Source organism: Struthio camelus, chromosome 2 (genome assembly GCF_040807025.1).
Source record: "Struthio camelus isolate bStrCam1 chromosome 2, bStrCam1.hap1, whole genome shotgun sequence".
Classification (NCBI taxonomy): domain Eukaryota; kingdom Metazoa; phylum Chordata; class Aves; order Struthioniformes; family Struthionidae; genus Struthio; species Struthio camelus.
Window position 1 is genome coordinate 6,193,706 of NC_090943.1, and position 13,308 is coordinate 6,207,013.

Below are 13,308 nucleotides of genomic sequence, written 5' to 3' on the forward strand. Positions count from 1 at the left end.
CGCGAGGAGGAGCGCGACAGCCGGCGCGCGGGCCTTGAAGCTACCTCGCTCTCCGCTCCCGGGCCAGGGCGACGCACAGGTTTTCATTTCATTTATTTATTTATTTTTTTATTTAAAAAAAAAAAAAAAAAACCTCCGCCGCTGAAGGGCTGATTCAACGAAAGGGGAAAAACAGCTTAAAAACATATATATATATATATATATTTTTTTTTTTTGGTGAAACAACACCCTCATCAGCGGACACAAACTGCTTCCCCCCCCCCGCTCTCTCTCTATCCGTCCCCCTAGATTTGGGCAGGCTGATGGATTTGGTCCTCTTTACAGGATAAAATTCTGTATTTCCTCCTGGAAGGCCTCCCGAGGAGAAGGTTTCCCCCTCTACCTACCACCACCAGGATTTGGGTTTTAACTGAAATAACTCCCATTGACCCGCGTCCGGAGCCTTTGCTCCTTTTTCGCTCTCGGAGCCGCGCGGGTCTGGACGAGGAAACGCTCCCGCCGTTTCACCGCCGGCCCGAAGGCCCCATCTCTTCCGCACGGAAGAATTCGAGGATGTGCAAAACCACACCAAGAGCCACGTTCTCCGTTTCCCCTTCGCTCCCGGCGACGCTTTCCATCTTCTATGGAAAAAATAAACCTGCGTTTGACGCGCCGGCCCGAAGCCGGCAACACCCCGGTAAGCGCTTTTTTACCCTTCGTCGAGCCGCGTGGGCACGGCGACAGGCAGCGAGGAAGCAGGAGGCGGGACGGTGCAAGTAATTTGCCCCAAATGAGCAATAGCTAATGAAGCAAGTGGCTTCCAGGGACTCTCTGCTTGCCGCCAGGTTTGCCGGCGGGTTCACGCTGGGCAAAGGACGCCGCAGCCCGACCGCGCTTTGGCCTTTCCCGGTTCCCCGCTGTATAAAACGGGGGCAACTGTAAGCACGTTGCTGGAGAAACGTGCCCTCAATCTAGGCGTCTCCGATGTGCCGTTTGGAGGCTTCACCCTGACGGGGACCGGTGCATGGCCCTGGCCCGGCTACGCTCCTCCCGCGGCCCCGTTCCCGAAGGGCGGCAGCTCAGCGCCAGCCCCGAGTGAGCAGCGCAGCAGAACCGGGCGCAGGTTATCAGCGCGAGGATGACGAGCACGGAGTCGCCCTCATAAAGACCCCCTCCAGCTCCTGCCAAAACTCTCGCGGTTTCAGTGGGGAAAGGATGAAGAATTAGCTTGTGCTCAGCTCTGCGCGGCGCTGGCATCAACATCATTTAAGCATCCTTACCCACCGCACACCAGAGGTCCTCAGGAACCATCAACAGGCGTACCCTACAGAGACTTCCCACGTCCTGAGAAGAACCCCTCTTTCAGGCTGTTGCACATACACACACACACACACACACACACACGCACATACACACACGCACAGAGGCAAAGTCAACTCAGCTGCTGCATAATTGCGCCCGACTCCATACTTTGTGCCGAGTCGAGCATCACTCCTTGATTGTAACCGCTTAAGGCACAGAACAATATTAAGTGTAGCCCCTCTGGAGATGCTGGCTGGTCCGTCGACTTCTTGCTACCTCCAGGAGAAGGGTTCCCTTCCCCTTCCGAATGGGGAACATCCCCCCAACTCCGTGGTCTGAGGATTATCTCCTCCACCGTGGCTGACGCCTGTGTCCATTCCTTGGCGAAAGGCAGTGGTCACCACTGAGCATCTTTCTCCTCCACTGGTCCTGGGGATGCTACCAGCATCGCTGCCGTGCTGGAGGTGACGCATCCCATTTGCCTCACTTTCCTGTGGGATAAGTAACATGGCAAGCGGGGAACCTCCCAACACCCATTGACAGCAAGGTTACTTGGTCTGAGGCCAGCACCCGCACAGATGGGGTGTCAGGGAACTCCCTCGTTATGAATCCCCGGCAGCCAGTGGTGGCCACCATCTCCAGGCTCCGATGGTCCTGAGCGCAGCTTCGAAATCAAACAGCGCAGCGGCCGCTGAGCGGACGACGAGGCAAGATGGGACCTGCAGGGCTGCCACGAGGAACAGCCCAGGGCTGAGGTCTGATCCTCAGGGTGCAAAGGGCTGTGGGTCTGGTGGCCGCCCCCTCCCACCGGCGTTTCCCCATCCCCGCTGCCAGGGGTTTAGAGCCCACAGTTGACGAAGGGGTGTCTCAGCAGGTCTTCGGCCGTGGGCCTCCGCTTCTCCTCCACAAAGATCTGCTTGAGAAAGTTGCGGCAGGAGTTCGAGACGCCGTCGGGGAGCTGGGGGTTGGTCGGCTGGGTAGCGATTTTAAAAATAGCCGCCATGGCTTCAAACTCTGCCCATGGCGGCTTTTCCGTTAACATCTCCACCACGGTACAGGCCACGCTCCTGCAACAATGCCAAGTAGGCAGCGGGTGAGACAAAAGGTAAGTGATCGGCGTGGCTGCTGCATACCTGAACCACGGCACGTTTTGCTTTTGAAAGATAACTGACTTTAAGGCCTGAAGAATGCTCCTGCCTGGAAGGGACTTGGTCAACTGGTGGGGAGCGCACGTCCCCGGTATGCAAGTCCCCCTGAAGCTCACAGTTCAAATAAGCCCTCTGCACAGAGCTCTCTGCTCCCACTGGCAAGAGTAAACTGCTAAAGCTGGTTGCTTTTCTGCCTGTGCCTGCCAGGCATTTTTTTAACTCTGTGCACATGCTTTATCCTGGTTTCCCAAGGGTAGAGGCTTACCTGATCCCAGCTGGTAACCCCTTAACATCTGAGCTCATGGGCCGATTTTGCATAAGGCTGACAGATATTAAGCTTCACAAAAACATGCGACTGGGAACGAGAGAACTTATCAGAGCCTCCCTTGAAGGGAAGGCCAGGCACCAGTTTAGATACCACAGTTTGAGTAATACCACATAGTTCTCCTAGCAGCAGAGCCAGAATGACACCGGCTTGCCTTCAGATCTACTTGCAACATCATCTCCCACATGCATCAGAGAAGCAGCACACCAGATCAGAGGCAGGGAAGAGCCTGAAGGGTTTCCCTGTGCTTGCTGAGGAGTCCTGGTTTCAGCAGGGACCCTCTCAGCAGCCTCCATTTGCACTTGCTGCTAAAAAAGCCAACTACTTCCCTCCCGTCAGCTGAAGCAGGAGAAGCTGGGCCACCTGCCAAGGACTCCTCAGGCTTCCCCCACCCAGCAGGACACCCAGAGAGGGACTAGTTTTTATTGACCCTGCTGGCTTGGACGCTCAAGGGAAAGCACTTTGAGAAGATAGCACTGTTCCCATTTATTAGGAGGATTACTAGGGTTATCCCAGCTCTTTTAGGCTCCAACTGACAACGCCCACGGATCAAAATGCTCACAAGCAGCCACTAATTTTGGATGTCTTCATGTCTAAGCCACATGCAAATATCCAGCAGCAGATTTTGAGAGCCTGCCAAGATCCCACTGAGCCTCAGAGCCAGACTTAATGAATCCCCAAAAATCAGCACCACCAAAACTCGACAGCTCTTTTGGCAAACTTTGTATCAACTTGCTTTCCAGAATTAAACAGCAGCTATGGGGTTGAGCTGCATGTGGTCCTCACATATGGAAAGGCCTCCCAAAAGCAAGCTGTGATTTTGAGTGCTCCTGTTTTGGGACATTTGTTTAAGACAAACTCCCTCTGGATATCTGCGTAGTTGATCCTAACATTCAGCTCCCATTTCTATGCTTGCGCTGTTCTGCCTTCAAAATGCTAGCTGTACTTGTTGCTCCCACCACAACTTCCCAAAGGGATCACTGATTAAAAGCAGCAGTGGTGGGGTTTTTGCTGTATTCCTTACCACACATCAGCTTTCCGTCCATAGCCTTCTCCACTGATAACCTCCGGGCTCATCCAGTATGGTGTTCCCGTGACAGATTTAATCCCAGTCCCAGACATGCAGATGGTCTGGATGCGTTTGCTGGCTCCAAAATCTCCTAGTTTCACATTTCCAGCAGAATCTCTCAAAATATTGGCACCTAGGGATGAAAGGCAAAAAAAATTCAAGAGATGAAGCAACCTGAGTCAAAGTGGCCAGCACGGAGAGCAGGAAGGGCTAAGGTGAGGAGGTGGGCACTGCACGACCCTCAAGGGCTTTGCTCAGACGGCTTCAGCGTCACATGAGAACCCTCTCTCCAAAGGCTGCCGCTCTCCGGGAGGGCTGACTCCCACCAGCCCTTCTGCACAATCTCACTCAGCAGCTTTCCCAAAGGTGAGAACTGAACAGGAGGGGAACAGTGATCCTCCCCGTGCACAAGATAAACAGAGACTCAGATCCTTCCGAGTCTTCAACTCTTGGGTTATATCAAATTTTTAGAAGTGTAGAGATCTGATGTCTATAACCACCGTTAACGATAATCCTTTTTTAGAGTACTTAATCCGGGCATCTCAAGCAGGAGGCCATCACAAGTGTTTTTGTTTCAGCTGCTTGTTCAAGATTCTCACAGCTCAAGCAACTTGTTGAAGGCAGGAGGCAAAGACAGGGCAAAAATACCTTAAATTCTGGATCCCAGCACTGTACTCTGCATGCAGGATTTCATCTGGGGCAGGGAAGCGGTTAACAAACATAGGCAAGCAGGAAGGCTCCCTGCATTAACTACTCACCTTTAATGTCCCTGTGGACAATCATATTGCTGTGTAAGTAGAAGACTCCCTGCAGGATCTGCCTGGTGTACTTGCGGGTGACGTTCTCGGTCAGAGCACCGTAAGCTTTTAGCTGGTCCTTTATTGAACCCTGTTTCAAACAAACAGCATGCACCATCCGTAAGGACCAGCAGAACTAGCTGCATCATGGCACACTGACTTTTTAAACTTTCCTGACTGTTATGTCCCAGCTTGAAAAAAGAAAAGCTCTCCTGGAGAAATGACAAAATAAAACCCCACTAACCACTGAAAGGAGCAAGGACTTTTCCCTCATGTACCAGATGCCAGCAGAGAAAGATGTAGGGTCTCCGATGGACAGGAGCACTACCTTCTGCCAACAGTACAGATCTTTTTCCCCCTCTAGTGGCTGGACCTTACCAATGGCTAATGGAGATGGACCAAACTGATGAGGGGCTACTATCTCAACGTGAGAGGGTTCTTTGGGGGCTGAGCTGACAGTTCACTCTTCTATGAAGCCTCTCTCCCAGCGGACGAAGCAAGGCCAACTTCTTACAGCAAGGATTATCCACTGTCCTGGGGCAGGCAGACTCATGGGGGACAAGGTCACCCCCACATAGGGCTGTTTACCAGATGCCCCAGGATGGACATGGCATAGGTACCTTGGAATTCTGACCCAGGTGTGCAGGCTCCTAGTGGTTTGATTTTATTGATCAAAGAGGGAAGGAAGCAGTGGTGCAGACACCTACTCTCTGCAGGAGGCTACACCCCTTAGTTTTAGCTGTGTTTCCTGGCCACTTGGAAATGGATGTTCCTAACTACACCACAGTTGGTTCTTCACAGGGAGGAAAGGAAGCAGATTTGGGGGTCAACCACAGAGGTCAGGCACCCTGCTCCACCTCCAGCCTTCAGGTTGGCTGGAAAGCGCAGGGGAAACTCATTTTCTTCCTGCCTGTTCTGCATCTCTTGGGGCTGACCCAAGATTTGCCATAGCTCTTCTCTTCTGGGAATAGCAGGATGCTGTACTCCAAGCAACTCACTCAGACTGTCCTATTTCTTCCATATCCACCCACCTCTGCTATTGCTCTGCCCCAGCTACTATTTTGCCCTTCTTCCTGCCTTTCGAGGCTGGTGGTGATCCTTTAGAAGGCCTCTCCTTTCCTCTTCATAGTGCTGCTGGAGTAATCTGGGATTCTCAGAAATTATCCCTTCAAGCGACTTGTGTGCAGGGTATGTTCTCTCACCCACAACCCTGCAAGCGTTCTGTTCCTAGCTGTCCTCACCCCGACATCAAGAAGGGGAAACAGGACCTTTCAAGCAGACCATTCCCCAACACAAATACTAAAAATGAGGGGGAACGGGGTAGGTAGGGAAAGACAGACAGTCAGCTATTTAATGGGAGCAATTATAAGAACGCCAGGCTAACCGTGCATCCAAGCTTGGCTCCATGAAGATTTTGCCGAACAAGCTGTGTTAAATCAGCCCGGCTAGACCCGACTTTTCAGAGCTGCTGCCCTTAACAGTTTGAGACCTCATCCACTTCCACTGACATTAGGAACTGAAGCCTTGAGCTGCTTTTGTGAAACGAACCGTTGTTGTGGCATGAAAGTCAATCTGTATTTGGTCAGAGCTCTAGTTTATCACAAGAAAAACAAACATTCAACTTCCAGTCTTGCTGGACGCTGCCCCTGCATCAAATGTTGGTTTCCTGGCTGCTAACAAACATCAGCACATTGTGGAATAAGCAGCAAGAGGACTGCGAGAACTCCCTGGGCTTACAGTTCTGGGTCTATGCTTCGTAGTTATACAGCAAGGCCTGAACGTAGAGACGCCTGCCCACAGGCACAGGGAGAAGACAGTGCTTGGATGGGATTCAGTCGCATGAAAATCCACCTGATGATTACCTATGTGCAAGAAGTGTTAGCAGAACTTCTACCGCATTTACTAATGACCAGAATTATTTGTGACTAGATGACTTGATAGTCCCTTCTGACCTTTCAGATCTCGGTATAAACAAGGGTTTATTCTCCCACAGTCTAGGGAATGAATCCAGCTGGACAGGCGGGACTTAAGAGAACAGATCCTCCAGCAATATAAATAGAGCTGTGCTGGTTTATACCAACAACTGATGAGTTTCTCTAGATGGCTGACATAACTTTCATGTGCACAAATGGAGAAATATCTGTGTACATTCTCCAGCCTCTGGCAAGATTCTCTTACAGCTTCCTGATCTTCCTTTTTCCCTAAGAACATTTCATCATATATCAGCAAAGTCACACAATTATGCCACCTCTGCATGACAGAATAATGCAGAAGGTGCTGTCCTAAACAGGAGAAGATTCACGACTAACACTGTTTTTAACATACACGTGCTGAAAGCCATAAGTAATTGGTGACAGCTGTGGGTGGACAGCTGTACTCTTAATTTTTCCTGGAGGAGTTTGTAATAAACACTTACGGATGGGCTCAAGACAGTGTTTGGACCAAGATCTGGATCAGGTCCCACATTCACCAAGTTCAGATTCCAGACTGTGAACACACCCTGCTCCAAGATTCAAACCCAAAACCTGCGTTCAAGGCTTTTGATTTGACCCACTACATGTTGAGGGGCTTGACCGTGACGTCTGACTCACAACCTAAGCTTTCCCAAGCCCTAGGGATGCTGAGATCCGCTGTTTTCATTTGGCTAATCAGATACAGAGCAGCTCAGCTGTAGAGAAGAACTTCAGATCCAAACTTCACCGAACTCCAGAGCAGTCTGAATGTGTCTCTATAGCTCAGGACAATCTTTAGCAGGAACTGCACATACCCCTGGCATGTATTCCACAAAGATAGACAGCTTCCTCTCCTCAGGGTCCCGCAAGCACCCGTAGTACTGCACTATCCTGTCGTGCCGGAGAGTCTTCAACAGCTGAATCTCACATTCTAAGGCATTTACCTCCTGCAACAAAACAGACACGCTCCATGAGCACAGCGAATGCTTACACATACCTCACCCGAACAGAATTATTACCCTAATATTGTACAATGCTAAACACTTTTTACAGCACTTGTGAAGCAGCCCACTAGGACATCAGCCGCCTAAGGCTCAGAAATGAAGGGTGCTCCCTGAGGAACTGATAAGGAGAGGGACAGATGGCATACACAAACGCTTGCCTTTGAGACAAATTTACTTATTTAGTTATGCTCAAGGTAATTTCGTGGAAAGGTGTAAAAGAGGTGTGAATGAAGCACCAACAAAGCTAACACAGCTCCCAGAGCCAAGAGCAGGAGGAAGGCGCACGCAGCAAGAATGGTAACACTAAGGAAGAGCAGACAGACCTGCAAGGGACGAGATCTGAGACACAGAGTGGGCTAACGCAACCAAGGGACTGGGAGGGGATGTAAAGAAACCACCAGAGCATGCTGATCGGCGTCAGCCTGTCAGTCACGAGCAATCACAAGCCACTGGGGACCGCTCCACATTGAGGGGGCAAACACAGGGTCTCCCATACACTGCCTTCTTGCAGGGACATGTCCTTTTCAGCCTCCTTACACCCCACAATGCGCTACAGAGGCAGTCCTGCCCTCAAACTCACTTTACTCGTCTCTTGACTGTCGGGGTCAAAAGGCACCTGCTTCACTGACAGCTCGCGGCCAGTGTCAGCATCGTAGCAGAGATAAACTTCCCCAAAAGCTCCTCTTCCAAGCAGCTTCCCCAGCCTCCAATTCACAGGCGCCTGTAGAGCTACAGGAGAGATGAGAGAGTTGAGAAAAGAGTGCAGCGCGGAGACGTCAGGAACTGTGTGACCTTACAGAGCACAGATGACAGCTGCAGTGATATCACCTCTTTAGAGTCTTTCCTCCAGAAACTGCTTTAAGAGGTAATGCTGAACCTCTTCTCTCCCCAGCTATAGGGGTGGTTAGCAGGATGCAGTATAGCTGAGCAGCAACCCAGGCAGGGAACAGCACTAGGTTGCAGTCCATCACCCAACTGGCCAGAATGCACCCATTTCTATAGCGTGCGCAGTCTTGCAATATCAGAGTAGGCCACAACACCATCCTTGGGGTCTGGGGTGACAGCAGTATAGGACAAAGAACAAGGATATGATTTGTTCCTGCATCTGAGGGCTCCTGGAAGCTTCCACTGTGTGAGCACATTGAGAACTCAATGTGCAAGCAATTTGCTGAAGCTCAACACATTATAAATACCAGCTGAGCCCATACCTACTCTTAACTCAAGGCCAAGGTAAGGTAGTGTGCTATAGTAAACCTTCCTCACTGAAATGTAGGCGAGTGTAGTCGCCTTCTTGCTGGGGACAGAATCGGAGTGCATTCACAGACTTTTGCCATGGTGCAGCTTCTGCTTAGTAACTCAGTATTTCATGGTAACTCGATTTTGTGTTGAGGTCCAGACGTACTGAGACCTCGGACAGCAGCGTGCTTTGATTCACTTACAGTTCCTAGCTTTAGTAGGAGAAGTGCTGAAGACCTGCAGACCTTTTTCACAATTATTCCACCATTTGGGTCTGTACTCGTCGTACTGCAAGGTGCTGAGTTTGCTGTCCCCATTAAAGCTTTTGGTTCGGCTAGAAGGGACAAGCTGAAACAGGTTCTCCTGTGGGAAATAACTCCTGGGGAAAGTCCTCCGGCCTGCGTGAGAAAAAGGGGAGAGTTACAGCAGGAATGCACACGGCAGCTTGTATCTGCCTATTGCCACCTTCTCACATGCCTGCCCGGATGCACTGATGCACCCCTACAAATTAAATAGGACAAGTTTAATGAAACTGAAGGAAAACCCTGTGAACATTTTAAATTCAATTTAAGAGCCGTTAACAGCAGGCAAGATTACATTTAATGCAGAATGTTTCCAGAGGGGTTTGCAACAGCTCAATTAAATTAGGTTTTTTGTTTCTTTTTAGTCGCAATTAAACTCTGAACAGATAGGGATTTACACCGCAAATTATCCCTGGCATCCCCTAAGACCGCAACACAAATGACCGCACAAGCAGTGCCAGATCACACGATAACTACTTGCACAAGGATGTGTCTGCGAGAGATGAAATTCATTCTGGAAGGCTCAATATGCTGTTTGCACGCCCTCAGTACTTTTTTTTTTTTTTCCAAGGGAATTTGATCCTTATTCAGTTTTGCTTCCCACCACTTGCAGTACTGCACAGTGAAAGAAGCTAGCAGCAGTGAGCTGATGGAGCGGAGCGGTCCCCTGAAGCTCAGAGCTCATCAGCTTAAAACAGAGACAGAGACAATGTGAACAGACATCAGTACTCTGATTTGCCAGGGGACTTCCAATAACTCTGCGAGAAGCCTGCTGTAAAGGACAAACCAGCATCCTCAAAAGCAAGTGACTGAGGGGAGAGAGAAGGCTGACTGCCAAAGGAGGGCAGTCCATGATGCTGCCAAGGATGAGAAAGAGCAGACCTTCAAGGTCTCCTAGAAGATACAGAATAGACAAGCAAATCCCATATGACTTGGTTCTTAACCCTTTATTGGAAACACCTCCTTCCCAAGTCTCTCCGGTCCCAGGCACCGTTGCAAGTCGACCCCACGCCACAATCCTGGTATCGCACCTCCCTCCCCAACCCTCCATCATTTTCTTACCATCGCTGTAGTCCTTGCGACTTTGGGAGAGGTGGTATTGCCGAGGGAAGGTCCCGCCTTTCCCAAACCTCTCACAGAACGGGATGTCGAAATCTGACAGGAGGGGAGATGCGTTTCTTAGATCAGCTCAGTACTGAATGCCCAGAGTGTTTCTTATGGGAAAGCGTAATTCAGGCTGAATTACAGGGAAGAACAAGGTAACAAACTGTTTGTTTGAACAGCAAGGCATTTGCCAAAGCTCGCTCTGAAATCTGTCTGCAGTCACCCGTTGCTAGCGGAAAATAAGGGCCAGATGCTCTAACCTTGGTCCCCCTAAAGCCAACAGAGTTTTAACCACTGGCATTACGGACTCTGGCCCACAGCAAGGTAGGGGATTAGCACAGGTCATGTCTGGTTTCCATGACTGAGTACTGAACATTTTATTTCCGTGTGGAAATACAAAATTAGTGTAGAAACAGAACTGCCAGGCAGAGGCAAAATCTCTGCTCACATGGCAGCTATTTCCAAAGAAAGGCTAAAATCCAACGCGTGGCTGACATGGGACAATCCCTCCCCTCCTTTGCAAGTGTGATTCCTGATCTCTGAAAGCTGGAGACCGATTTAAACCCCTAGCACCCCAAACTTCTACATTTATTTTGATTAACTGCTAGAAAGCTAGGTTTAAAATATATAGAAATAATTAAAGAGCATCAGAATAAGATCACACAGGAGTTTATATAAGAGAGATGGATGGATAGATAGGAGATAAATATACATTAAAAAAACCCCAACAACAACAACTAGAAGCACAGGAAGCCATCGCTGGTAGCACTGAACAACTTGAGATTAAAATATCTGTCATTTCCCCCCATCTTTCACCTCCTGTTTTTCCTCCATCCAACTCTAATGACAATCCGTTCTGAGTGTTTGTTTGTCTTAGCCTGGGGCCAGCAGCCGCTCCTTGGAGACTATTCCTGGCCTCGGCCGTGCTTCGGCATGATTTCCCCGTTACACCAGTGCACCAGAGGAGCGCATAATGGCTGAAATATGGTCAGCAAGGAAAGCAACAACGACAGGTCAAGAGGCTCATGGCGAGCCACAGGCGAGCAATGATGCCGAGTGGCGTTTTAAGGCGAAATGCCTGCCTGACCACCAGGGATGGATTAAAACTTCAGCGACCACGGTCTGACTGCAGCATCAGCTCTATAGTTCAATCCAGAAATCCTGCCTCAGGCCAGAAATGTGTTAGCATGCTACAGGCTGACTGCCATTTGTTCATTTTTAATAGCAAAAGTCATTATAATATTACAGAGTTTCCATGACTTAACCAGCTGGATGTTTATATGCGATTAAGCAACAACCTAAGAGCCTTGCGAGTTACCAATACACTTTCCTTATCAGCATGTGCAGCATTACTAGGTCTGTCTCCTATTAATGTGAATGGAGGAGGTTTGATTCCCTGGAGAGTTTGGGACTCAGGTTTTGCAACGTAGGAAGACAGGGCCCTGAAAGCGCCGCTCACAAAAGGTGATGCCACAAGAACTTTTCTCAGTGTCTTGCAGCTGCTTCCAAATAAATGCAAGAGCAAGGCCCACTCAACAGCTTCACCCAGCACAGAGCCCATCTCTGAGTTCTCAACAGCTTCGTTCACTGGCATCCACTACTTCAGGGCACTTGCTGCCAATCTGGACTGCTGTTGGTGTAAGCTGAATCCAGAATCAAGCCCTGAGGTCCTTAAGTGCTACCACTACTGCTGCAAGAGCCAACAAGGTTTAAATAAGGACCGAGAGAGGCAAGCTTGTGTCTGATGCTCTAGGTCCTTCAATTTTAGAGACTATTCATGTGTGAACACTCCAGTGCCACTTGTGAAGTGTAACCGAAGCCATGGAGCTGGTTTGTTTGCTAGTTTTTAACTACTTCTGGTGCAGTACCATCTCGCTAATAGCTTTTGTCCAGTCACTTTACTGCCTGCTTCCTGCACTTTTAAGTGAACACAAACCTCCAAGACTGCTTACCCATGCAATCGAGACCGTCCTTGGGATGGCTCTTCCTTCCAGGAACAGGGGTTTGCGTGAAGGGAGGGCTGCAAAGAGAAAGAAAAGAAAAGAGACACTTTACTACACCCGAAAGGCTATGGAATAAGTTAGGAAGTGATTACACTGAGAAAGCACCGGCTGTATAGGAAGACCACCTGGTCAATTCAGCCCACCCAGTTGAGCTCCCATCCTTCAACCTGCACGAGACTGAACGCTGTTTTTTGCAGGACAACAGCTTGCTCCTGTGACCAACGCAAACACGTTCCTATGATGCTGCAAAAAACAGTCACCAGGCTGAAACGATATAGCCAAAGACTGCGCTTTAACACCTACACACAAGACGACACAGAAGGAAGGCTGCAGATTCCTCTCTTTCCTGACCATCAAGAGCTCAACATGCAACTTTCTGTGAAAATTGTTTAGTTCCTGTGGATGTCCACACTGGGAGTCCTTCAGCCACACTTGATTCACACCAGATGCCCTTCTCTGCAACATCCTCCGCGAGCTTCTTCACCCTGGAGGGTCCTTACACCACTGGGCACACAGAGCCTCCCGGCACACCAGGAGGGAGCGAGCTCAGTGCTGCGAGCCTGGAGGTCTCTGAACCACACAGAGAGGCTGATGAAGCAGTGCATGGGGATCTCAGAGACCTAAATTTCATTCTAGCCTCTGTACGGGCCAGCAGGGCTTCTTTGCTCTGTGCCTAAGGTTCCCTCTTAATAAAATGGACTTTGCGGTAGAAATTTGCTTTGTAAAGTGCTCTGAAGTCTACTAATGTCACAGTTAACCATGACTGATTTGCTGTAGGGAAGAGAAATTTATTGTGTTAAGATCTTAACAGTGCCTAGTGTCTAGCTCTGCTCACTTGAGGCTACTATGATCTCAAGCAATTGGCAGCAAGGCCTCAGCTACATCTTTGCAAAAATAGTCATAATTACTCCTTTTCCTGCCTCTGAAGAGCACAGCCCTCTTCTTCATGCCTTTTCCAGCTCTCTAGACCCCATAACTGCACACAGCTGCCTGCTTTTTTTTTGCACGTGAATCAGCTATATGCTACCCTCTTGCAAAAATGCCTAACATTTGCCTCTTTGTTCCTAATAAAGCATTATAACCAGCC

At 49.5% G+C, this 13,308-nt stretch overlaps 1 protein-coding gene across 2 annotated transcripts in view; it reads right to left on the minus strand.

Moving 5' to 3' along the window:
* Positions 1–215: 215 nt before the first annotated feature.
* The window catches only part of LOC104150762 (mitogen-activated protein kinase kinase kinase 3-like), a 78,706-nt gene continuing 65,613 nt past the window's right edge, over positions 216–13,308 (minus strand). For both annotated transcript variants that reach the window (XM_068934157.1, XM_068934156.1), the window contains exons 10-17: positions 12,171–12,238; positions 10,177–10,269; positions 9,016–9,210; positions 8,157–8,305; positions 7,388–7,519; positions 4,582–4,711; positions 3,779–3,956; positions 216–2,348 (exon numbers count right to left, since the gene is read on the minus strand). In XM_068934157.1, coding sequence (XP_068790258.1) covers positions 2,120–2,348; positions 3,779–3,956; positions 4,582–4,711; positions 7,388–7,519; positions 8,157–8,305; positions 9,016–9,210; positions 10,177–10,269; positions 12,171–12,238 — 1,174 coding nt within the window. In that variant the 3' untranslated portion in view covers positions 216–2,119. The remainder of the gene's footprint in view (positions 2,349–3,778; positions 3,957–4,581; positions 4,712–7,387; positions 7,520–8,156; positions 8,306–9,015; positions 9,211–10,176; positions 10,270–12,170; positions 12,239–13,308) is intronic.